Raw genomic sequence first — 27,037 nt, 5'->3', positions numbered from 1 at the left:
TAGAGATATTTCAAAAACTGAATTTAAAAAATGAAATTATTTTGACTCAATTCAAATATTTCTCTTTAATGATAGAAAGGTTCTTTAGATTTATTACGCTATTTTTCATTTTATTTTTTTAGCTTTGTTCTGTCTTATTGTCTGTATGCATTTGCCTACTAAATGTAATTATTAAAAGCACTAAATTAAAAAAACAGATATTTCTAAAATAAAATGAATATGTGAGATCTGTCTTAGTGTGGATTGTGTTGATAATTGCTTCAATTAACAATTCCATGCAGGCCTAAAATGAATACACAAACAGTTTTTTTAATTAACAAATAAATAAACAAAATGCAAAAATAAATAAATAAATAACTGATCAAATTATGTAGCTAAACTGTTTAATATATATATATATATATATATATATATATAAACATAAGACTTTTTGGAGAGAACTTCTAAATTGTATAGTGTTAACTGAACATACTGAAAAACAAAATCTAGTTGAAATTTAGTATAGAAATAGTGACCTGTTACTGTCTCAGAAATGACACTAAACACTTGTTTCACTCCCAAAATATTCACATTTAATTATGAAATATCATAAGCAGCAGTAAGTGTACCAAAGTTTTAGAGTGAATGATAAAGAGTGTTTTCTGATCTTTATGACAGGCTTTATGTTTCTAAGTCGCAGCATGGCTCTGGTCAACTGTCAGAGGCTCAAGGCGGCTGTTGAACTATTGCGCCAGTGGATGCCTGTGTTTCAGCACTGTAGAACTCAGCTCAGGGGGTCCTACAAAAGACATACTGTAAAACAGGCACCCGCCATATGACAGCTATGACATGAACAATAAATATGGATTTCTCGCCGGCACCAGTATGGAATGAAAGATTAAATGCAAAGAACCCCTTTTAATCCAGTGCCAGGTTCCCCCTTCCCTCTTTGCTGAAATACACAGGAAATAAACATACAGACACACACACACAGTGCTGTCTGGCACTGTTTGTGGCTTTGGCTCTGTCTAGCACTCCAAATTCAACACACATACACACCGCTTGGGTGTTTTATGGAGGTCCACATATATCTATCTACCTGTCTATCTTGACATTCATTCATCCACAAATATTTTCTCTCTGAGACATGATGACATGTAAAAAAAAATGAAATGGAGAATTGTGCTTGAGGCGATCTGGAGGTTCTGACAGCCTGTCTCGTCTCTGAGGTTTGTTTATGCTAGTTATATTACAAAGTCCCTTTTGATTTGCTGCATTATGATAGATTTTAGAGATCAAGGCCCTGAAATATATGTTGTGCCGTGAAGATGCCCGTGTGCGGACCCTCTATTGAAGAGGCCTGTCTACAGAGCCACCATTTACTCCCTGTGATTGATGCCAGCTATTCAGAATGTAAGTGGTGGCTTCACACCTCTTTCACGGCTTTTAATTTCAAATGGCCATCTCATTTTTTCAATCCTTTTTACTACCTCCTTTCAATGCCTTTTTAAAGTTGAGATACATGTACAAAAAGAGGAAATAATAATGATAGATGCCCTTTTTTGAATTACAGAGTGCCTAGAGAGCAGAGCCGAAAATGCAAGTATCCTTTCATTCAGTCATAATAGGCTAAAGTGTTTACATATCTAAGGGCTAAGGGCCAATCAGTGTCAAAATCATGCTAGAAGGGAAATGGTGTAATGCACTTTTAGTATTAAAGAAAAGTAAAACTGCTCCCAAAAAAACCAATGCAAATTTGTCCACGTTTTGTACACCTGCCCCTAGACAGTTTTTATGTAGAACTAAACATCATAATTACTCACCTTTTTTAAGTCAATTTCAAACAATGCAGAATTAAAATATTCTCCGCTTAGGTTTAGTTTTAAGTACTTTGTTCCCGTTTTAATCATGCGATAAACATGCAATTATTTAAACAAAAGGCACCTATTGAAATGTAATCACCGCTCTTAATAAGGTAAACTTCCACGCGTTAATGGTCCTTCCTTTACGCATTAATTCCTGTGATAAGTTTTGACTATTGACAGCCGTTTATCGTGTCATTTGCGAATCGTCATCATATAGCGAATCTTTTTGACTCCCATATCCAAAGTCCACTGCATGTAGGCGAGGATTGTTTTTACTCGTCCTTCTGCTAAAACAGCTTGTTTTAAATATATTTTTTTTTCAATAAGACAAAACAGAAGTGTCGATGGGTTAATTCCCGTAATTCAGATTTGAAATGAAATTACAAATTATTAAATTTAAGATGATGGATCAATTAAATAAGAAAATGTTAGGATGCTCAGTGGTTTCTTTCTTTCTTTTTTTTGTTGTTCAAAATAAGTTAAATAAAATATTTTAAATAGGCTATAACAAATTTAAATCATATATTAACAGGCCTTTTATATACACTGAAATAAATCAGTACTTACTTACCATTAAAAGTTTGCTGAGGCCCCCTAGTGGGTCCAGGGCCCCTGATTAAGAACTAGTGGTCTGTGGCAGGTTCATAAGACAGTATAATTTGATACATATTTGTTCTGGTCAATCATTATATGCTTATAGTTTATCATTACTGGAGGTAGCAATTCCATAAATCTAAATCGATTTGTTTATACACTTTGGGTACAATGAGTAGGCTACACACAATATGACTGCGTTATTCATAGTTTAGAAATAATCAGCCGTGCCATGCCACGACTTCACTGCCTGAATATCCTCCGGTTTTCCAATAAACATTCAAACATTACAAAATGTGCGATATTGGTGATAAATTGAATAGCCAATGTCACCAAGCAGCATCTTCCTTCATGCAAATTTCATTTGATCAAGGAATGTAATTGCAATAAGTATGTTTTAGAGCTGGAGAATAGGGCCGCTAATGGTCGTTATCTTATCACAGCGAGGGTCATATGTTCTTTGAGCGCGTGCTTATTGGAGGTGTTGTAAGTTAACACGCGCGATTTCCTCCCTACCGGGAATCCGCTCGTGATGGTGTAAACACGCTAATCTGCTCAGCATTATCTCCCGCGGACAGAGCGCGACAGTCGTGTCAGACCGACCGTTCTGCAAATAACATGCACTATTAAGCAATTTAAGATATAGCATAGTCCTTGATAATGCAGCGGAATCTGTGGACATCAGTTCAGGGGCTTTGCACCATGTTATTTAGTCCCTCATTTGAAAGAGAAAAAATAGGAAAATATATAGACGAGGCGTCAGGGATTGTAGTGGCCTAATATTTTGTTTCAGCGTTTTGAATTACGTGTCTCAAACTTTGATATAGACTAGGCCTAATACCGTTATTTACATTTGCTACAAATAGATGTAGTTCAGAAATTGTTTCAATAAACTGTGTAATTTAATTTCAAGTACAACATATAAACACAGACGTTTATTGTTTTCCCTTTTCTATTGAGGCAGTCAGATTGTCGCTTTAAATTGTAAATTTAGAACAATTAAATTCAAAAGATTAACATATAGAAAACATAAATTAATTGAAGTATTTGACTATATAATAACAGAGTGTGACAGTGTGTTATAGTCATTCTAACAGTTGCCAAATATTGCCTAATACACTACCTTTTTGTGCAATTTTGTATATAGCCTATTTGTGAGTCCAGTAAATATATTAGAAAGTGTTAAACGCTCCGCTCACACAAGATGTTTTAAGATTTGTACATAGCCCAGATAAAAAAGCTTTTTTTTGACAGGCTACCTATCGGCTTTTAACATGATATCAAATTTTAAAGCAGACAACTAGACTGCATATATATTATAAACGAATTAGGCTATACTCTCTTATTTTTCCTGCAAATAATTTATATAGCCTATTCACACAGAGACTTACGACTACTTCTGTCACCTCAGGAGGGTGGACGGATGATTACCCCTTCGTAGATAGCTTCGAATCAGTCACAAATTGGTTTAGCTGTTACAACACCTCCCGGTTTTAGAGATTAAAAAATGGTTTGATAGAAGTGACTGGTGATTTGAGGGCGAATTGTTAGGCTACATCTAAAAAAATCTAAATAAGAACGGAGCTCACCTGCTTGAACTCAAAATCTGAGTTTGGAGAAGCGATGAAGTCGTTGTTCCACTCATCCACACAAACGCATTTTACGCATAAAGACTACTTTACAGCTGTAGGGTATTATACGTAAAAAGCCATATTTTCCTTTAAAAAGAGATAAAAAAAAAAAAAAACAATACCAATCAATTTACAACCAAATAATAATTGACTTTGTTGACAGGATTAATCTTATTGACTCATGCGAACAGCTCTTTAAAAACGCAGGCTGGAACTAAATTATTTGTTTCAAAAGTCAGCAAATAACTTAATCAAATTAATCCTCAATACACAGATCGGCGGTTTTCACGCCATTGTGTGCTAACCCTAAACCCAGCCAATCTCTTATTGGAGAAGTCATTCACAAATCCTTCAATGACGTCAGCGGGGTATAAAGCTGAGCAGGAGGTTCAGCTCAGCCACAAACGAGTCACTGAATCTGTTGCGCTCGGTCACTCTTTCCAAAGGAAAAAAAAAAGCTCTGAGAATTCGCTTTTTTTTTGCGACTATGAGGGAAAACTGTGATTTTTAAAAGGACTACAAGAATATTTACGTAGCCTACTGTTGGCACAAAGTCTCAAACATATTTTCGATTGTGATGCCAGCTGGGATGTTTAGTATCGACAGTATCTTGGCAGGGAGACCCAGCTGCAAGGACTCGGTTCTGCTCCATCGGAATGCTCCGGTTGTGTTCTCCAACTTGACGGAATCCTTGTACACAGCAGCCGGCGATTTTAACGGACTGTATTCACACACCGGACCTCCAGCTCCTAACTTACAGTCGGTAAATGGAAGGATAGGCTACAACAACTACTACTATGGACAACTTCATGTCCAGGGGCCGACTGGACCAGCTTGCTGTGGCGCAATACCAACTCTCGGCTCGCAACAATGCCCGTGCATACCTACAGGTAGGCCTATGTTACTTTTATTTATTTATTTGTATGGTATTTATATTTTCATTGCATATACCGATTATTGTGATGAATGTTTCAGTAAACTGCATAGTGAATTTCGTGCCATTTTATTTTTTTTGTAGCACAACTTAAAAACAAAGATTCCAGTTACAACAAAAATAGGTTTTACTTTTACAGTCTAATGTTATTTTAAAGTTAAAGAAGAGTTAGGTTAATAATCTGATGAAACGATAATGTTACATTTATGCCTACTTTCCAAAATAAGAAAAGAAAAACTTAATTTAATAACATCACAAAACTCAACACACCCCATAATTGTTCTTGATAAGCAGACTCTTAGAAGAACTTTAGAGCCACTAGCTTCTCAGGAGAAATAAATAATAATAATAATACAAATACCGTTTTATACGAGTCCGTTAAATTTAAAATCTGTATGCCGTGCATTGAAATACAATGATTTGATTTTCAGGTTACGACAGCGCCGGTTCAGTACTCATTTCTCCAGTCCCGCATCAGATGATGTCGTACATGAACGTTGGCACCTTATCCAGAACCGAACTACAGCTACTCAACCAGTTACACTGCCGGCGCAAGAGACGACACCGAACCATTTTCACCGACGAGCAACTGGAGGCACTGGAGAACCTTTTCCAAGAAACCAAATACCCTGATGTTGGCACACGAGAGCAGCTGGCACGAAAGGTGCACCTACGCGAAGAGAAAGTAGAGGTGAGTGAAATCAATTTATCGTTCACACTGTAAATGACAGAGTACACGTTATTTTATATTTACAAAAGGATGGTTAAAGTTTAAAGTAATAATGCAATCCGTGTAGGCCTGCTTAACCTATAGGCCTAATCATTTTTTTAAGCTGCCTATAATTTCAAAGTGCCATTGCCATTACTATGTTAATTATTTAGGGTAGCCCAAGACGTTTGTATGTGGACTTTTCATTCCATTATTTTTGTTGAACAAATTATTTATCGAAGGCCACACAGTTAATATAAATTGTATTTTAGGAAGATACAATATCGTTGAAAAAATAAATCCATAACTTTGTGATGAATTTCTTAAAAATAAATGACTTTGACTAATAGTAGAAATTTCAGAAAAATGTTACAAGTTATACAACCATTTTCTTAAATAAATATTTTTTTTTTAAATATTTTTTTAACCATTTTTTTAAATAAATATAGGCAACACGAAAAACCTTTTAGCATGCAGCTACAAAAGTTACACTTAATGCGCTTAGAAGCCATGTTCCATTGGAGGTAACACTAGCAACAGTTCCATCTTCCATCAAATCAATTTTGGCAATACTGTCATTATTTATCACTTTATTTTTAGACGTAGACTACATATTAAAAAATCGTTAAGTGTGATGTCTATAACGTAGCTATTTAAGATATCTGACAAGTAGGTCACGGTGGCGAGCGTCAAATTACAATTTGGGCTGCGTCAGACGAACCCTGAACAGAAAATTACTGACAGTTAATTCTAACAACCTAAAAGTCAATGAAAAATTAGCACACTGCATAAAATCAACTCGACCTTTCACGTGACGTGTTTTTCTCCTTTCATATCCTTGAAATTAAGCAGTTTCAATTTTCTTCGCTTAGGTTTGGTTCAAAAACAGACGAGCAAAATGGAGAAGACAGAAAAGGTCGTCATCAGAGGAATCAGAAAACTCGCAGAAATGGAACAAATCCACGAAAACAACCACAGAGAAAACCGAGGAGGGCAAAAGTGACGTGGATTCTGACAGCTGATAAATAGAATATGAGACGGGAAAATCTTGCACAAATAGCCTATGATTCGGACTTTATGTACATAGTGTAAAGTACCATGTGAGTAGGAGTGAAAATGTGTTGTCATGCTGTTGCACAGATGTATAGTAAATGTTACCTTTAACAATGATATTGTTATTTATATTAATTTAAATGTACACAAAGTAACGTGGATTCTGGCCATAGTAATATTACCTGATATTTACAGAAAACATTTTTGAAGTCTTGTCGTATTAAGATATATCTAAATAAGATGTTCTGGAGTGGGCTGTAACTGAAGACATGTACGATGGCAGGACGATACATTTTGACATTGATTAAACAAACGTTTTATGCCGCCTGAAAAAAAAAAGAACATAAGCAAATATTAAAGTAATATCTAAAATGTTCGATTTTTTTTGTATTTATTTAAAATACTGCAAATATTCTGTAAGAGCATTTCTATTCGTCGAGTCTTCTTAGAATTCCGGGGTTATCAGCATTTGTTGAACCGAGGAACGTTGTAATTTAGTTGTGTAATATAAAATACCGTAATTACATTTTCACAGTATGTGGGGATTTATGTCATAATTTGTGAACTCAAGACAGTAGTTCGAGCTAATTGTCTATTTAGGCCTATTCCATATTGTCTGTCCATAATTTACCATTAGGTAAATAATATATGGCACTTTGAATGGGAACAAGTTTATTAGAAAATTTAGCTTCACATGAAAATGCCAAAGGACATCTCTTTTTATCTCTTCTATCAAGTTTAAGATATTATATAATATTAAGTCACACCAGGCCATGCTGGTTTAATAACCATCAGAGGATTCACAAGAATAGTATTTAATGGTCTAAGTCTTTTTAATTAACCAAGCAGAACCACTTTTTTGTTGTTGTTGTTGAAAGAATCTCCCTTTTTGATATTTAAATAAGCTACTTAAGCTACGTCTATCCTTATTTATAACTGCCGAAAAAAATGTTGAAAAGTAAAATCGCTATATCAAACCCGACATCTCTGAGAAAATAAATAATGACATCATTGGCCACATTATCTATTGTTATTGTTCATGGTGTTTAACGCTAATTATTAGCCTATAATAAAATGTGGTTAATTGAATTATTTAAGCTAGCATAATAGTTTGTTTTACATTCTAAATACGAATGATTAAAAGTAACATTGTTTCACGACATTTTGACGCATGCAGTGTCAATATGCTCACACTTCCACTGTGTAGCACTGAGTACGCCTGTACACACACACACACACACACACACAACATATTTTTCCTTTCTTTTTCTTAGAGCTATTTAATCACACCGAAGGCAACTGAAACAATGCGAAATTACAACTGTGGCAGTGTGATAACAAGTTGATAAAATGTTTACGATGACCTATATGTCTGTCATTTGTAAATAGATGATTTTTAATTTAAGCCAAGTGGCGGGATCAGGGTCCATTATTTTACCGAATGTCTCACACTTCTGTCCAGTGGCACTTGCTTTTTACAGTTTAATGTCGAGATATCTTTTTCCCCCAAAATCATTTTTATTTGTTAGCAAAGAAAAAAAAAACCTTGTCAATGCCTTTTTATGTTTTAATGATAATAATAGTAGTAGTGTTAGTAGTAATAATGTTAATGCTCTCAAACGATTAATCGCATCCAAAATTAATAAGTTTACGTAAGTTTACTATGTATATGTATATATACATACACACGCATGTATATAAAAAGTCGTTTATATATTAAATATATTTTTATTATTATACAATTTATGTGAATATATATGCATGTAAATATTTTCTAAATATATGATGTATGTCTTTAAATATACATATTAAATATATACAGTACACACTTATACATTATGTAAATAAAAACTTTTATTTTGGATGTGATTAATCATTTGACAGCACTAAATAATATATAACAATAATAATTATTCCTATTATAATTATTGCCAGTATCAAAATGCATTTTTCTGACCCGAAAACAAGCTAAAATGTTTTCCATGAAACAAGAGAAGTCAAAATTCATTAACTGGACAAGCATTTCAGTTTCTGTGCTCTCTCTCTGCTAATGGGCCATAACATCTATCCACATGAGGGTGTGCAAGAGGAATTAAATAAAAAATACAGATGTGTGTGTTTTCCTGTGTGTGAGGAATGGACAGGTAAACTGCATACATATTTAAATGAATAATTTCAGCTTAGTCTCTTTTAAGCTACTTAAATATGATTTGTGAGGCTGGCAACATGCCAGTGTCTTGCCTGTAAGAGCACTCTTTTTTGGTTATATTGAAAATTTTCTCTTGATGAAACACAGATCCCGAGTCTTGAAGGGCAACAGTGTGAGCCGAATATTTATTTGTGTTTATGTGCTTATGCATCTGGGCTATTTATCATCAAATATAAACATCTATACCCAGTCTGTAAGTATATTGACTCAGGCCAGCGTGTTTTTCCAGACATGAAGCTGATTAAGTGAGATGTTTTTTACTAAACACTCCAGCCATCGAAGACATTGGTAGTTTCTTTACAATTTGTTATTTCTTCACAGTAAATAGTTAGTGGAGTGATTTTTTAAACCATAGTCTGCCTCTCTGTGTACATTCAGTCTCCAGTTTTTTCTCCTCTCTTCTTCTTCATCTTTTTAATATTTTATTTTTTAAATTTTTTAAACAGCGCACCATTCTAAAACCACACTGAAAAAATAATACTATTAAACATCTTCGGTGGCTTTTTAAAACAGATTATAAAGTAGGGTAGTGTAGGTACTTAAAGATTTGGCAATAACACAAACCAAGAAACAAAGCATGTTGCACTAATAATCCTTCACATGTCTAGTGTGATTTATAAAGTGTTTCTTCACTGAGTGCCAGGGAGATATACAAAGCACAGGACTGAGTCCATTAATCTCTGCTTTTCGTATTTTCCCCTTTTTTAGGCTGTAATTTAGTATTACAAAAATTTAATACACACAGTTTTTTTTTTCAAACCATTATTTCTTTGACCTTTTTATGCATAGTTCCCGGCACTTGGAAAAACACAAGTGGAGTCCAAGAAAAATCAAGCAGCCAGAAGTAGATAAATCTTTAGCCTTGTGCTTGTTTTCTAAGAAATGTTGCATATTTGCAGTTGTACATATGCTTTATGTTTCCCCTTGTTTTTCCCTCTTATATAATTAAAATCAGTAAAAAAAAATATATAAAATTTTTGTTGTTTACTATTTCATTGAGACAATTGCTGATGTTCTCAATTCTGTGTAAATTTAGGTATTAATTGAACTAGACCGTGCTCTCTCACGTACCTTTTTTCTTAGAGATTTTACCACATGAGTGACAGCTTTGGGTGGATTCCCCCATCTAAAGATAGAAACGGGTGTTGGCCATCCTCTGTGGTGCATTTTGAGAAACTTATAAAATGGCCTCCTAACACAGGAAGGAACGAAAGAAAGACAAATAATACATATTTTTACAGTCATAAACATTTTCCTGTATCATTACCAGATATTTCAGTGGGATGGTATGTGGTTCGTACTCTGCAAAGCCCTACAATGCAACATCATGTTTTTTTAAATTACAAGTTAAAGAAACAAGCACACTTCGCCACATTTTTTTTTTTTTTTTTTGCGAGCTTAGCACCTGAATAGGCTTTAGCAATTGCGGCCCTTCATTCTGTGGGTAATTACTAGCCCTGTCACCACATTCATTCCAGCACGCTAGCTACCAGTTGCATTCGGTTAGCGTCCCTCCTCAACGAAACCACACGGCCGCTGAAAAGCAAGGGGGACCCCAGGTCAGGAACGCCAACTAGCAGCAGACTCTTATCTCTCTGAGGTAAACCAGGTAATTGTACACTAAAGCCAAATTTTCTTCAGTTTTACAGGGCTCAGATCACATTTTTATGTTCTTGGGGCCCTTAAGGTTTAGCTCTTTAGACAAGGCATAACGTTTTCCCTGACGCGTCCTGCCAAAGCAAACAAACACGAGCAATATGAATGAGCTGTATCTATGGAGAATGTATGCATATGTGTGTGTGTGTACAGTTATTTCTATGGCTCTGCTCTGGGGAACCGCGCTCGTTTGCTGGGAAATCAGGAAGGGCCCATCATACGGCACTGCCCTGGCTTCAGTGCTGATTAGCGGTGTGCGTTAACCTCAGTCCTCCAGCAGGGTCTGCCTCTGGTGTGGGGTGAGCAGGGTACCCGCCTGTGGGTTAGTGGGAGGAGGAGTGCACACTTTTGACCCGCTGCAAAACTTTTGGCCCTGGTTCAAAACGGCCCCTGGGGAATGGCAGGAGTGCAAGTCCACACTGAACAGGCATAGGGCAGGTTCGCAGCACACCGGGACCACACGGCCTAAGACACTCTCCAGATAGTTTAAGACCTCTAATGCACTTGCAAGGACGCTCAGATTAGCATGCGTGTTGTTCTGCGACCTTCGGGCAATTCGCTCCCTCCAAAGTACACCGCAAATGACAAGCTGTTGCTGAGACCCAACAGGGAAGTCGTTGTTTTGTGACCTCATAATGCGCCCTTTGTCTTCCAGTTGGTGAGAGCAGAAAGTAAATAAAACAATTTGGGGATTAATGGCGGAATGATTCAAGCGCTCTGCTCATCCACGACAGGGGAATTCGCAGGCGTTTACAAGAGATAAATCAGAATTATTTGCTGTATCAACAACACGGGCAGCTCGGATTCTGGATGATAGATCATGACTGAAAATGAAAAGCTAAGCTTGGGCTTAAAATGTCATTTTCGGTGACATGACAAAATAAAATAAGGCATAACCAAACATGCTGTTTGGGATATATTAAAGAGGTCTCTCCCAGTACAGTATAAACATATTGAACACATCGAGGACAAATGACTGAAGAAATGATTTCCTAGACTTGTTCTTTCTGGCCAGAAAATTACATATAGCGCATATCATTTTACATCTGAAAAGAAAGGCAGTTTCAGAGGACAATTCCTGTATATAATAAAACTTAAGAATATGTGCCTTGAATACAAGGGATATATAATCTTCTATCTTTAGTTTTCAAGCCGCAAGGAATTTAAACAAGTATATCAAGAACTGTTTGAAATAACACGAGGAAACATGAATTTAGCAGAAAACCCAAAGGCACAATGATGTACGACACTCTGATAGATGAAGCGCAAACAAAGATTTAAAGCAAAGCATTTTCACAACAAATGAATTATCAATAAATCACAATGACAGATTTACATTACCGTGACAAATGAACTGCTCTGCGAGCGTTTGCTAACTTTTCGAGCCCCGTGTGCTTTTCCCAGAGACGGTCCTATAATAAAACCAAGAAAAGCAATATGTTATCTATCAAAAGCAATTTGTTATCTAACATGCAGAGGGTATTAAAAACCAGAAGATTAGTTCCACAAGATCTGCAAAACAAATAAAATGTGCAATGAAAATAATACCTAATATTGCAGATCATGTATCACCGTTTCAATGAAAGAAACCATTGATTTAAGGTTCAGTGGGATAAGATTCAAAACATTCAATCAACACATCTCAAAGACCTAGCATAATTATGAACACATTTGAACACGTGTGAACACATTTAAACAGGAGTCCCGAGCTGCCCTCTAGTGGATACACAGGATGCAAAACTTACATGTACATTGGTCACACTATGACAACATATATGCAAATTAATAATCAAAAGGTCTGTAAATTGATAAAAAAAACACTGAATTAATAATGAATGATCTTGGCCAATCATTAGAAAGTGGACTCTGTAAAAATATTAAATATGTCAAAAAGTATTATTGCATGAAATGTTACATTTTATAAAGTTGACATTCTATGACAGCCCTAAAGATACATTTTGTAAGATTCCATCAAATTTTCCACAGACCCCCTTCTGGCTCCCAGGGGTTCCCATGCAGGCCCCTTGCTCTATTTTACTACAAAATCAAACTGTGATATGTAAGATTCATAACTGCAGCTTTATCTAATAAAAAATCATTCGTTTTTGAGACACAAACTACCCAGGTATTCTGTGCACCGTAAATAGCCTATGATTAAAGAAGCCCGATGATGATTGTCATCTGATGCCAATTACAAATAGTGAATTTACAGTCAATGACTACAATGAAACAAAACACCAGGAGGCAGAGATAGTGTCCGTGCTCCCTCCCCCAAGTTCTGCTATTTTCCCCAATTAATTCCCTGACAGACGATATCCACCAAGCACCGTACTTTCCACAAAACATATCTTAGGTTAAACATGCAATCAAAGCACCAGCGCCACGAGAGAAGGATAGACCTCTTTTGGCAGCCTTACCCAGAATCCCTTCAGTCATAACAAATCTGCCCTGTGGCCGCTGATGGACAGCTGGTTTACAGCCAATGTCAGGCATTAACAGATTTGATCCGTATTCGAAAAAGGAGGCCTGGGAGCAGCAGAGGAATGGTGGGTGGCGGGCGTCTCACGCCAGGGCCTCTGCGTGATTCATGGCCCATGGAGGGTTTCCACTCATATCCACTGATTTAGTGAACCTGCTTTATTTTTTTCTCTTTCTCTGTAGCATCAATAAACATTATATGTTGTAACATATGCAAATGCAAATAATTAATTCTGACAGATAAAAGCAGGGGGACATCCACTTAGTAGAAAACTGCACATGAAATTTCACATGCAAATGTCAGGTTAGACGCCATATTGAATTTTATGTGAAAAAAAAAGAGAGACTGTGAGCTTACAATGTCACGCACTATATATAATTTGAACATTCAAAGTCTTCAATTTTTTTATGGAGTTTTTGCGAATTTATTATTATTTATATTTTTTTCCCCCCCGAAAAGACCCTTTGCCAATCGATGTTGTTAAATAACAGTACAATCCATTAAACGCACAACACTTCTTACCCCTCACAGCCCCGTTTTCATTCCTGTCAAAAATAAATATAATGCTTCCATGACTACGGTTATATCGATACCATAGAGTTGTATGAAGCACCTCTGGCACTTACGTGACTTTAGAACCAAAAAATTGCGAGTGACCAACGTGAATATGACCGTGGTGGACTTCTCCATCCTCAGACTGAACAAGCAACGCGGAAAGACTGGATTTTTCCCGCGAAATTTCGCCGTATTTGACTACTACGAGTCAAAGTGAGTCGCTGGGTGGGATTCAGTGCGGATGGCTTTACACTTCTCTGCCTTGAATTTAACACACACAATCCGAGACTCGCGAGGGCCCTGTAGCAGAAGCGGGAAGTTCTCATTAAAGAACCCGTGTGATGTTTTATGAACTATGAAATTCACTTAAGACCCAAGGGAAAAAAAGAACTGCTCTAGAGTAAATATTTATCAGCGTTATGGGTTGACTCGAGCGGTAGGGTCAGGAGAGCGGGCTGCAGGAGGAATCGAGAGGGAGTGAAAGAGAAAGCGATACACTAGCGGTTCTCAAACTGCTATGATTACAGTCTCACTCTCTTGACCCCGCGAAGGCAACGGTGTTGGCAGCTCCCGCAAACTAATCTTTCGTTGCTAAGTGAGTAATTGAATGTGAGAGCTTATGTATTTTTGTAATGAGCTGACAGCATATTTCCACTCTCTGCCCAAAAGGTTACCCTAATCAACATGGTCACGCTGTTTCTCTCGGAGTGACAGCACCGCGCCAACAACATGACAAAGCGTCCAGCCGCGCGGCTCGCGCAGATGTCGGCCGTGAGAGACTCTCTGTTCCCGTGCAGAGCGTGGACTCTTGGCATGGAACCAATGTCAGTGCACACTATTTTTCTCGCGACAGAAATTAATAGTATGTCTTAATTTCTGTCTGAGTGGAGCACATGGAGCTAGGAATAGGGGATTGTTGTGTGACAGTGACACCCACAATTTTTTTTTTTTACTTTTTTTTTTCTGGTCCCAAAATACAATCAACTCATGCATTTATTTTTGAATATTGATGGAGCAACATAACTGGTGTATATTAAAATGGTAAGATATGCACCACAGGCAAAAACCTCTAAAAGGGGCTTATGATTTCTCACTACAAATAATTGTAGTTTTTAAAAATAGTTTTAAGGAGCATACGTGCATTCTCAAAATAAGAAAATGGTTTCCCAACCCACTAAATATTTCATAAGAATGCCTGTATTCTTCTGGTTTTATCAAAGAAACAATGAACATCTTTGAGCTGTAAGGTTAGTACGGGTAGGCTATATTTTAAAAATTTCCACTGGAGTACTAAATATAAGCCAATTTTATTCACATCCTTAATGAAGATAATTTACTTATCCTAATGGAAAACGTGAGGAAACAATTTATAGTAACAATTTTAAAGTACAGGCATTCTTCTTTGTGTGTTTTTCTTAGGGTTTTTAACCAAAATAACATAAAGGGACATGTAACAAAAGTGGAAATCATAAACTTTTTACTTATTGATCGATCAATAAGTAAAAAGTTTATGATTTCCACAAAACATACTATAACACACTTTCAAAACTCATGGTGAATTGGTGGCAAATTGTAATGAATTTGCATGTGTTCATACAACCTACTAACGGCTCACAGATTATACATTTTTTAAACTAGATTTTTGTATAAAATATGAATTTACCCAAAATTCACTAAAATGTAAATAGTTGAATTTTCACAAGATTTAGTTTGATTTTGGACTGATTCTGGGATTCTCAAATTTGCAATATTTAAAAAATGTTTAATTATAAAAAATTATATATATATATATGTATATATATATATATATATATATATATATATATATGTGTGTGTGTGTGTGTGTGTGTTTTTATTTTAATTTTTGAGTTTACTTTTCCCCCCAAATGCATACAACCTCATACATCATAATTTTGCAGTGCACAGTTACAAATGGGCAAAAGCAGCAACCTGATTTTATTTTCTCCCATAATACTACAGTACATAGCAGCAAACACCACTACAGGTGTTTGTTGTTATTTAGTGTTGTGTGTGAAAATAAAACCTAAGTGCCTTTTACCCCAGGGGGCTTTTAGCCTTGTTGTACCCTGTTGAAGGAGAGAGCACACATATTTCACTGCAACAGTAATAAGAGAGTGTATTGCTTGTGGGATTAACGGATACTTTGACCGAATGTGGAATCTGTGAGTGAAAACACACATGATATAAGCTGGATTCTGTCTTTTGCATCTGTAACTTTAGCTGACGGGTTGTGGGAAATCAGCACAGACCGTGGAGATCTGCATCGAAAGGCTATCTGGTGCTCTCACTTCGAGCGGGCCTTTAACCACAAATCCTTGTCCTTTCATTGTCCACTGTAGGATATAAGAGCATATGGAAGATTATTTTCAGTGACATACGGAGGTGTTCCATTTAAAATGCCAAGACAATTTCATTCCGACTTTTGAGGTTGTATTTTGAACCCTTCTGAACTACTTCTTTACCCATAACAAATTCCAAACATGTGACATGGAAGAACTTGCATTATCCGGTGTTAGGATGGACACTAATGACTCAGTTGCACATGTAGGGGATATTCATTACAGGAACCTAATGAAAAAGAAAAGCATGTAGGTTCCTGAGTGTACACCACTGTTTTTTTTCCCTGGATAAATGCAATCAAATGCATATTGTGGAACTGACCTTGTGTCACGAAGCCTTTCCCTGGGACTCTTTCCTTCTATCTGCAGCGCACGAATCATCCACACATAACAATATGTAATGTAATCAAAGTCAGTGCTGTGTTTTATACAACTAATCAGCCTCAAACGATCTGCGAGCGAGGGAGACGGCCTGAGTGGTGTGGTACTCATCAGCTTCAATGTATTCGTTGTTTGGATTGCTGTGTTTGTATAAACCAGATTGGTTTGCACTTAACCCTGTAATATATGCAAAACAATCCTCTAGATAGTACTCTTAAGCTTTGCCAGTTACCACTCTGGCAGCTGCAGTAAACTTGGCTGTGTAAGAAAAATAGTGTGTAATAAATTATGACATGAACCAGCACACGTCACTCTGGCAGGCCGGCCTTCAGCTCTGATCAGCAGTCAGGATATTAAAAATGGCACTGCAATGCACAGATGCAGGTCAAAGGGTCGCGGTCTTTGGGGGACACAGAAGGACTGAGCTCTCATAAAAACGTATTTAAATAAACAGAGAGAGGAGGTGTGGCTAAGGGGCTTCGGCACTGATGATATATATTCAGTATGAAAACTCACATATACAAATGACTGGGGGTGAAGAACAGTGTATTAGAAATCAGATACTTTATGAGCTCTGTGGCAAGAAACAAAAACAGTTGGTCAAGAATCTTCACCGAATTACTCGCTTTGTAGTGAGGCTCAATTGTATGTAAAACAGATGTAAAAAGGGGCCTATTTTTTGTTTTATTTATTTTTGCAGTTATACTTGATATACAAAATAAACATGACCTGTTTCTTTATTCATCAGCCGATATGCTTCATTTCGGATGGGACACTGCCCAGTCACACAGCCTAACATTAGATGGGATCTCTGTTTTGGAACAAGTAGCCCTGTGGTTTTCACAGTCCACTGACACAGAGAAATTTTGGAATCCCTTGTGGTCCCTCATATTTTCTTCACTGAAATGTAAGAAGGGGCTGACCCAGAGAACATGCAAATGAATTCATAATCAAATCTGTCTGTTTCACAGAGTTCAGGTCCACCCTCGAGCAAACTCTGTCAGCGGGCCCTCAGTAAACCAAAGGTAATCCATGGTCTTTACACCCAACCGTCACTTATTAACTGGTATTTTTTTCCCTCTGAATAATGGCCACAGCTGGAAGCAATACAAACAGTCTTAAGATATTACTCAATCACTTGTCTTAACCAGTCAGCCATGCACCAAAAGATCCATCCATCTATCTCTTAATTAATAAACACACATTATATATATGTGTGTGTGTGTGTGTGTCACAGGTCATAGTTGTAGCCAAACGCACATAAAGAAGCAGTAAACATAGAGATACTTTAAAAAATATCAACACCCTTGGAGCATTCAACATTAATCTGAGACAAGAAACTCAGGAGAACACAGGCCTTGAATGGAGAGGAGACAAAAGGGATAATGAAACATGACAGGTGAACAGAATTAACCATGATTAACTAATGACTAGAACAGGAACTAAACCAAATAAGGGCAAAAAGGAACAAAATGGGAACATACATATGACAAAATGCTCCTGAGACCCAGAAAATGTGTATTTTTTTTTTTTTTTGTCATTACATTGTTTGGAGCATTTTTTTTTTTTAATGACATTTCATTCATAAGTTTTGCCAATACTTCACCAATCACCAATACTTATTTCTTTTTCAGGATACATACATGTATCATGTATACAAAGCACGTCCTGATTTTGCCAAGTCCGATGTGTTCCTAGGTCAACATATTTTGTTGACCCTGGAACAACATTTTACTCCAAAAATATATTCTTAACCATATCCCTACACCTAAACCTAACCTTAACCATGAGTAATCCCTAAAATCAGAGGAAATGATAGATGAATGACACTGATGTACAAGCACCAAACACTGATTTTAAGCATAAACTTCACAAAATCTATAAACTGGTTCTTCAAATCTGATTGGTTAATCACAATGTTGTTCCAGGGTCAACAACGATGTTGTCCCAGGAACATGTCTCACTTGGTAAAATCAGGTTAGGCGTATACAAACTGTATAAAGATGATAATCAACTTTGTCATAACAGAATGATTTAATATGCCATTTATCTTTATGAAAAATGTGTGTAAACTGGCCATAAATGGGTTTCCTCATTATATACAATGTATCTATAAACTAAATCTAATTTGCATATTAATTCATTTTGAGACATTTGAGACAACATGTAATGAAAGAAGAGGTGTAATAATGGGAGTAGTAACTCACAGGATTTTCATAATAAGGTCTTATATTTTATATGAATATTGAAATATAATTTATTTCCTATTCATTTGTTGTGTCTCCTAAAATGCTTAATAAACATTCTTTTAGTCAAGGTGTCCTTACATGAGGACATGTATGAAATCAATGTCCTGTTTCAGAAAGTCATATTTTGTAATATATATATATATATACATACATACACACACACACACACACACACACACACACACACACACACACACACACACACACATAAACACACTATATACATAATGTGTTTATAAATTCGCAATGCAAGGTTCTATTATAATGTGGAAGCATAAAAGGGACTGGTTTGTTTTAGTTTTCAAATTACACCAATTTTAATACAAAATCAAGACTATATGTATATAGAATATATATGAAGCTTTATAATGTGATATTGCAGATCTTACAGTAGAGAAAACGGTACTGAAAAATACTGATTACAGCTCTCGACCACCAGATGGCAGCAGTAAAAAGTGAGTAAAAAAGCATCTGTGGCCCAAGCTAGTTTATCAGATTCACTACTTTAATTAATCTCTTATGCGGTGCTAGCTTGTCACTAATCACTGCTAATTGTACTGAAACTATATCACTTATGAATTAAGCTGTGATCACAACTTGTATCATGTTGCACTGTTCCTAGTTCCAACACTTACATGAAGCACTTTAAGAACCCCCAATACTGAGAGTTAAGATACTCACCAACATCTGGCTGCTTGCTCATACTTGAAATAAACAAACATGTCACTGAATAAAACATACACAGCAGGGCTGTTGCTAGTGAGGTGAAAGGTGGTGATGATTATAGGGCCAGTGGCTGAGGGGGTCCCCCGGCTATTTCAACCGACTGGCTGAAGCCAGTTTAAAAAGAAGCTCATGACAGATGACGGCCACTTCTGCGGATCGTCTCAAAAGCGTATCATTTGCACCTGTTTTTAAGCCTTGCCAATTTAAACAGTCAAAAGAGTTCAAAGCATTCAAACAAAAACTCAACTGAGTACTCGAGTTCCGTGTTCGGGGCGCATGGACAGAGCCGCGACTCACGGACAGCAACACCGAACCGAGCTCTCCTTCATGTCCTCCTGCACCTGAACGAGCAAATACAAATCACAGTTTAAAAATACAAACAGATGTGAAAAAAGATGTGAAAGAGCCCAATTCAGTACGTGTAGAGAGAGGTGTATCAAAGCTCTCAAACCAAATATATATATTTACTTGTGGGTGCAGGACACTAATTTATTTATGAAAGTGAATATAGCTAAATAAAGTAAACTGTGACATATACACACAAGAATTCTTCATACAGTGGAGACTACCAGTAAAACTAATTAAAAAAAATTGGGACCAAAAATTATTCAGACACTTTGACCTGACCATGTTTTGCTTTAGTGTTTTTTCTTTAATTGCTCATAAGAACTTTTTAAACCACAGACTGAACAAAATTAAGCATTGCTTGGTCACTGGTCAACAAAGTGTAGATAGTTGTACAAATTTTGTCTTAAAAATCGTTGTCTGAATTTTTGGTTGATTGTAATCAATCACATACCCTTCTATCAAAGTTATCTGACATTATCAAGATGTAGAATTCTTGTCATATTTTATTACCATTTTCTAAACTATAGCACATAAACTATGATAATCTGTGAAATGTTGAAGGTGTCTAAATACATTTAGTTTTGACTGTATATTTTATTTTTACAATGAAGACTATGCAGTGCTATTTTGCATTTGATTATTTGGTTTATGTACCTGGACACCTACAAACTTGAAAAAAATATAAACATTGTGTAAACAGCACAAATAAATAAATAGACAAACATACAAATAAGACAAATGGTACAACCTGCACCAGGGCCACACAAGCCCCAGCTATGGCCCTGATACACAGTACCTTGTATCTGTGGACCTAGTGTAGAGTTATGCAATGGGTTTGGCTCTCTGGTTTTCATAAGTGGTGTTATTGGAGTAAGCAATAAATGTCATGTTTATAACAGAAGTTAATTGCTGGACTGGTTGTTTTCATTTAACATCACTGATGTGTTGCACATGTGACTGTTCTGCATAAGAAGAAGGTTGTGTTATGGATGAGGAGTGGAAGAATATGGATTTGTTGGGTTGCTAGGTAACCTTCAGTCCAAGTGCACAATGAAATAATATAATTTTAATATTATTTATTATATCTAATTAGGGCCCGAGCACCGAGGTGCGAGGACCCTCTTGTATCTGCTTTGTTTTTTTAGGGCTCAAGCCTGGAGGGCGAGAGCCCTATTGTTTTCCTTAGGATTATTTGTTATTATTATTAGGGCTCAAGCCTGGAGGGCGAGAGCCCTATTGTTTTCCTTAGGATTATTTGTTATTATTATTATTATTATTATTATTAGGGCTCAAGCCTGGAGGGCGAGAGCCCTATTGTTTTCCTTAGGATTATTTGTTATTATTATTATTATTATTTATTATTATTATTTTTCTTCAAGGTTTCGGGGGCTTTTGGGGCCCTTAACATGCTTAAAAAGTCTTGAAAATTGGCACACACATTGGAACCTGCGGCCATTAGGGCCGGGCAGAGACTGATACACGGGCGTGGCACAGGGGCTCTACAGCGCCCCCTGGAATGCTGAGGGCCATATATCATACATACTTGCACGTAGACGCACAAAACTCGGTACACATATAGAACTCATCAATACAAACAACTTTCGAATTGCATATCATAGGCTCCGCCCAACAGGAAGTTGGCTATTTGGGGTTTATTATTCATATTTGTCGTCAAAGTTGTGGGGGCTTTTGGGGTCCTTAACATACTCAAAAACTCTTGAAAGTTTGCGCACACTTTGGAATCTGTGGCCTTAAGGAGCCTGCAGAGTCTGGGACCTGGGCGTGGCACAGGGGCTCTACAGCGCCCCCTGGAACACAGTCATAAATGTTGATGTATAGCTCACACATACTTGCACGTATTAATATGAAACTCAGTACACATTTAGATCTCATCGTGCCTAACAACTTGCGTATTGCATGTTATAGGCTCCGCCCAACAGGAAGTCAGCTATTTAGAGTTATGTAAAAAGCATATGCTCTGGAATTTGAAATACTTGTCATAGGTTTTTTACTCGATTGCCGCCAAACTCGGTCAACATGATCTCAAGACAATGGGGATGAAAAATTGCCAGGGGATTTTTGATATCTCAAACGGTTTGCTCGTGGCAAGGCGTTGAAATTATGGCGAGAAATGAGAAACAGGAAGTGTCTAATACCATCCACATACATTTCCTGATTTTAAAAAAACTTCATCAGATTATTCATTGTATGATGTCGATCGCATATATGTGACTATTAGGAGTCAAAGTTATAGCGCCACCAACTGGCAGCAGGAAGTGTGTCATTTTCAAAATGCTTTGTATTCAGCATCTTATTTTTACTCGATTTGCTTCAAACTTCATCAGAATAATGTTAAAACACAGCCTATATTAATCTGCTAGGGGGATATTGATATCTAAAAATATTGTTGCCGTGGCAACATGTCAAACTTCAATACTTCTCAGGTGATTTTAAGGCATATAACATACTTAGAATTTCATGAAATTCAGAACACATATCAGTATTTATGATAACTAGACACTGGCAAAAGTTCATAAGAGGGCGTGGAAGAGGCACTCTATAGCGCCACCTTTTGTCAAAAGTGGGGGGGTTAGTTTTAGCTACAGACACCAAACTCGGTACAAAAATTGTTCTTATCAAGACGGACAACTTTCTAATTCACAGTCATCAGCTACGATCAACAGGAAGTCAGCTATTTTGATTTGAATGCGGATTTTTTTTTACATTTAGCTGTGAATTAATGCATACTGCTCAGAGGAGAGTAACACTATACACACCAAACTTTGTCTACATGATGCCATAACATTTTAAACAACTTAAATTGCCAAAGGATTTTGGATAGCTTGAACGGTTTTGTCGTGGTGATTTTTTTAAATGACAGCAAAAATGGAATTATTAATTGTCCTGCATTTTTAAATTCCAAACACTTCAAAACCTTTTTTCATACAAAAAAAAAAAGTCATTCTGAGTAAATATGGATAGTTTCACGACTTTACAACACTGTATGGATAACAGAAAATTAAAAAACTGTCAGACATCTCATCTCACTCTGTCCCTCTGTTTGAGTATTATGTGCTGAGACTTACATTGTCTGAGAGAAAATGCGCCCCTACAGGTTCAATTCCTTAAAGGGAAATTCGACTGAAAGGGAGGAGACTGTCTTTTGGTTTCACTTTTAAATCGGTTAAAATACAAATAAATACTTGGATTTAATTCACACTGACAAGCTAAACCAACATATATGATTATTATCAGGTCAGGACTCATTAATAATTGATGTGTGGTCAGTGATACGTGAGAAACACGAGAGATGAATCACCGCTCTGAGCACCAGCGTGTGGAATGACGAGCTCAGAAAAAAACGAGTTTATTCTTGTTTTATAGCTATTAAAAATAAAGTATTGCAGCGATATCACACAATTCACCAATTAGAGCACACCAAGAGCTAAATTAAGATGTTTTTGAACTGTTTGTGTGAAAATGAAATATTCGCGGCTGCCTATATCTGAAATCACTGCCTCTGATCAGCGCGTACAGTGTCACAAGTTCAAAACTAACGAATTTATTCTTGTTTTAGAGCTTTTTAAAATAAATTATTGCCATAAATGCACACAATACATCCATTATAACACAACACGAGCTAAATGCAGGTCTTTTGTGACCCGTTTAAGTGTGCAAGACTATTTGAAAGCGCGACTGGCAGAATAACATTTCTCTCTCGAGCTGCAGGATTCTGCCTTTCGTCGTAAGAACGAACACATCAAGGACAAGATTATTTCAAAATACATAATAGCTTGGCTAATATAAACGAAAACAGCCACGTGAACATAAACTGTTGAGAAATAAATCTAAAGTGGATTTACTGGAATTTAATATTAAGTGACCGCATATACCAGCTGCTTCTGTCTTAAATTTTAATCTATATAAAAAATTTAACTCATTCATCTTGGCTGCTTGTTTAATGTGTGTACGTATCTATTTATTATTTTGCTCTAACAAGACTTAATCTATATTTAATTAAATCAATTACATTTTAATACTATTATATTATTATATTATGCTATTATATTATACTATTGTTAGCAATTTCTTTATCGTCCAATTTATCTGGTGTACACGCTTTTATTTTCATAATAAACTTGTTTGTTAGATTATACACAGTTATAGTGGTCTATAATAAATATTGACAGGTTTTATTCAAGCTGTTTAGAATGATTGCCTTAGGCTAATTTTTTAAAATGTAAATCCAAAAAAATAAATAAATAAATAAATAAATAAAAAACATTGGAAAAGAATAACTTGTACTTTTTTATACATTTTGTATAGTTTCATAGTTTATGCATTATAGTTATAAAAACAAACAAATTTAGCCACTCACATAGAAATCTTAGGCCTTATCCTTTTCTGACAGTTTTAGGGATTTTTAAAAATCCTAAAAAACCTTATTTGTGCTGCAAATAATAATTTCAAACTAATCTGATACTGACCTCTGACATCCTGTGACATGATATTTATTTGAATTTACATAATCTCATGGATGTAACAGTAAATCTGTTCAGCTCACAGATCAAGACTAAGCTGTAATGCAAGCAGAACTTTCACAAATGCTTGTAGGTCAATAAAATCATTACAAAACACTTACAAATCATTTAAGGGATTTGATAACACTGTAAAATAATGTCTAATTTGTTAACATTAGCAAATGCATTGATAACACTTTATAATAACTGCACTCATTAGTAAACAGTCAGTTCATGCTTTATAAAGCCTTGTCCCAATATTAATAGTCAGTAGTAAGCAGTTTATAAATACAGCTATAAATAGCTTGTTCTTGGTTTATAAGCACATTTATTAAAAAGGAGAATAAAGGGTCAGTTATCTTCCTATGAAAAATAAAAAAAATAAAAAATAAACAAACAACACAGATTGATACAGAACTCAGAAATTTTATTGTGGATTTATGATAAACTCAGCCTGTAAATGAATTCATACTCCTCCAAGAAGACACAAGTAGTTCACACCAAACTGTTTTAACATGAAGCCAATATACTGAAGATGTTAAATTTCGAATGGGTTTAGGATACCTTAAATGGTGTGGCCATAGCGATTTATTAAAGTAACATAAAAAAATACAATAGTTATTTTACTATATCTTTAAAATTTTTAATTCCAACTCTTCATAATTTTTAATATACGTAGAAGTCATTATTTGAAGGAAGCACAGTAAGTTTCATAGCTTTATCATTTTCAAGAGCCAGCATAAAATTAAAACTATCATTACATATAAATCAAGCTTGCAATTCTTAGTACCAATAATGGCCACCAGATGGAGCTATAGGATTACTTTTAAATAATTATTGTAGAAACAAGTATGATTTAAATCATTTATAGAGATCTTTCAAAGAAAAATAATATGAATTTTATGTATTTTACTGATAAAATGACCCTCACTTAATTAGAATAACAAGCCGAAGTATTGTGAACTGTATATTAAGAATAATTCTTTATAGGCTTTATGGACAAATACGTTTTGAGTGACTCTTGAAGGATCAGCACCACATCCTCTTTTACCACTGTTTAAAGAATGTATCTAACAGTACAGGTGCGGATGAATTTTGAATGGCTTGAATGGTTTTGTCGTGGTGATTTTTTGAAATAACAATAAAAAAGTAACCGGTAAATGTCTTTTATTTTTTTAAGTGCAGCTTCTAAACACTTCAAAAAAATGTAAACATAGAAGACAAGTCATTCTGAGGAAATATGCATGGTTTCATGACTATACAACACTATATGGATGATAGAAAATTAAAAAACTATCATACATCTGATGTCACTCTGTCCCTCTGTCACTGTGGGTAATGTGTCTGTGTGTGTGTGTGTGTGTGTTAAGTGAATTAGGTGTGAAACTATCAGGGAGCATTTAGTCTCCAGCGCCAACATGTTACAGAACTGCCACTTTCCTGGAGTCTCAGAATTACAATGTGTCAGGTTCTGAGAAATCAAAGATTCCAAAAAATGATTTAATTAGAATACCATGAAGTATTGTGAAATACTATATATTAAGACTTTATATATAGGCTTTATGAACAGATTAGAGTGACTCGTGAAGGACCAGCACCACCTCCTCTTGTCCGATGGTTTGAGGAATAAATTTTCCTGAATCCGGGATTAAGATTTAAGGAGCTCATTTTTATTCCACCTCCTTTCCTGAAAGTCTGTCTTGCAGAATTGACTAAAAATTAATCTTCACATTAATTCCTAATTATTTTTCAGTTCTTCTTGACCTGTTTTTTTTTCTTCTTCTTTTCTGACCTCATGACCCAGTCAGCATTTTTGTACAATGGTCAAGTCTTAACTTATCCATTTCTGTATTGCATTTGTGTTTGATATTTCTCATGAGTATTTCATAATTTTCGACTTTGAGTTAAAACAGTTTGAGTTAAAACTCTTTTTTAGCGCATTTCATCTGTAAAAGAAAACATGCCTAATAATTCTGCACATGAATATAAGGAGTTTTTCTCTTCCAGCTTTCCTGGACTATTGCATAGCACTCATAAATGATTAAATAAAAAATAATGGTAGTTATTAAGATTGATATGGTTTGGAATTGGTAAAATGTGCTTGGAAAAAAATCACAATAAAACAATGTTTTAATGTTTAAGTTTGGAATATTAACTGACATGAATGAATGCTATGTAAATATTGTTCATGTTAACATAATGTTTATAAATGAAATCTTATTGTAAAGTGTTACTAAATATATATATATATATATATATATATATATATATTGTTCTGTGAATGTGATTTTAAAGTCTAGATGATTCGGATTAACCCTTTAACTGCCATATCCTTTAAAACCTCACTGCCAGAGGGATATTGTGAATGCATGTGCCCACTGGGCACAGTTTACCTGATGCCACCGGGGTGGCGATGGCATTGGTGGCTTGAGCCCGCCATCGCTGCTTGCAGCTATATTTTATTATTAGGGCTCAAGCCCAATGGGCGAGAGGCCTATTGTTTTCCTTAGGATTATTTTTTATTATTAGGGGCCAAGCACCGAAGGTGCGAAGGCACCTATTGTGTTCGTTGGCGTTATTATTATTATTATTCTTCCTCTTCTTCCACCCCAAGTCTATGGTAGCCCATAGAACCGATTGCGGGAAAGTTGTATAATTTGGCACACTAATAGAGGACTGTCTGAACATTAACCGTAGCAAATTTGAAGCCTCTAACTCAAACTCTCTAGCGCCACCAATTGTCTAAACTTTCAAAAACTTGATGCTAATAACTCTTGAACCGTAAGCCA

At 35.8% G+C, this 27,037-nt stretch overlaps 1 protein-coding gene and 1 long non-coding RNA gene across 3 annotated transcripts; one reads left to right on the top strand and one right to left on the bottom strand.

Annotated features, from left to right (window-relative positions):
- The first annotated feature begins 4,486 nt into the window (after positions 1 to 4,486).
- Positions 4,487 to 8,128, top strand: gsc (goosecoid). The gene is made up of 3 exons (XM_026285620.1): positions 4,487 to 4,959; positions 5,435 to 5,694; positions 6,585 to 8,128. Exons 1-3 carry the CDS (start codon positions 4,647 to 4,649, stop codon positions 6,732 to 6,734), a joined length of 723 nt encoding a protein of 240 aa, XP_026141405.1. The 5' UTR covers positions 4,487 to 4,646; the 3' UTR covers positions 6,735 to 8,128.
- Positions 5,567 to 14,313, bottom strand: LOC113117160 (uncharacterized). Of its 2 annotated transcripts, none has more exons than XR_003294132.1 (4): positions 13,736 to 14,313; positions 11,972 to 12,042; positions 10,046 to 10,166; positions 5,567 to 5,673 (listed from the first exon to the last, which is right to left on the bottom strand). It is a non-coding gene; the product is annotated as an uncharacterized LOC113117160 (long non-coding RNA). The 2 variants fall into 2 exon arrangements; XR_003294133.1 differs by lacking the exon at positions 13,736 to 14,313 and adding an exon at positions 12,179 to 12,272.
- Between the last annotated feature and the right edge of the window lie 12,724 nt (positions 14,314 to 27,037).

Source organism: Carassius auratus, chromosome 17, assembly GCF_003368295.1.
Source record: "Carassius auratus strain Wakin chromosome 17, ASM336829v1, whole genome shotgun sequence".
Classification (NCBI taxonomy): Eukaryota; Metazoa; Chordata; class Actinopteri; order Cypriniformes; family Cyprinidae; genus Carassius; species Carassius auratus.
This window is presented reverse-complemented; position numbering and strand designations above follow the sequence as displayed.

What these genes read in the sequence shown, in the direction of transcription:
- gsc (XM_026285620.1), top strand. Translation starts at nt 4,647, where the DNA reads ATGCCAGCTGGGATGTTTAGTATCGACAGTATCTTGGCAGGGAGACCC. An exon ending in ATGCCCGTGCATACCTACAG is followed by an intron (nt 4,960 to 5,434) that starts GTAGGCCTATGT and finishes TTTGATTTTCAG; the next exon opens with GTTACGACAGCGCCGGTTCA. An exon ending in TACGCGAAGAGAAAGTAGAG is followed by an intron (nt 5,695 to 6,584) that starts GTGAGTGAAATC and finishes TTCTTCGCTTAG; the next exon opens with GTTTGGTTCAAAAACAGACG.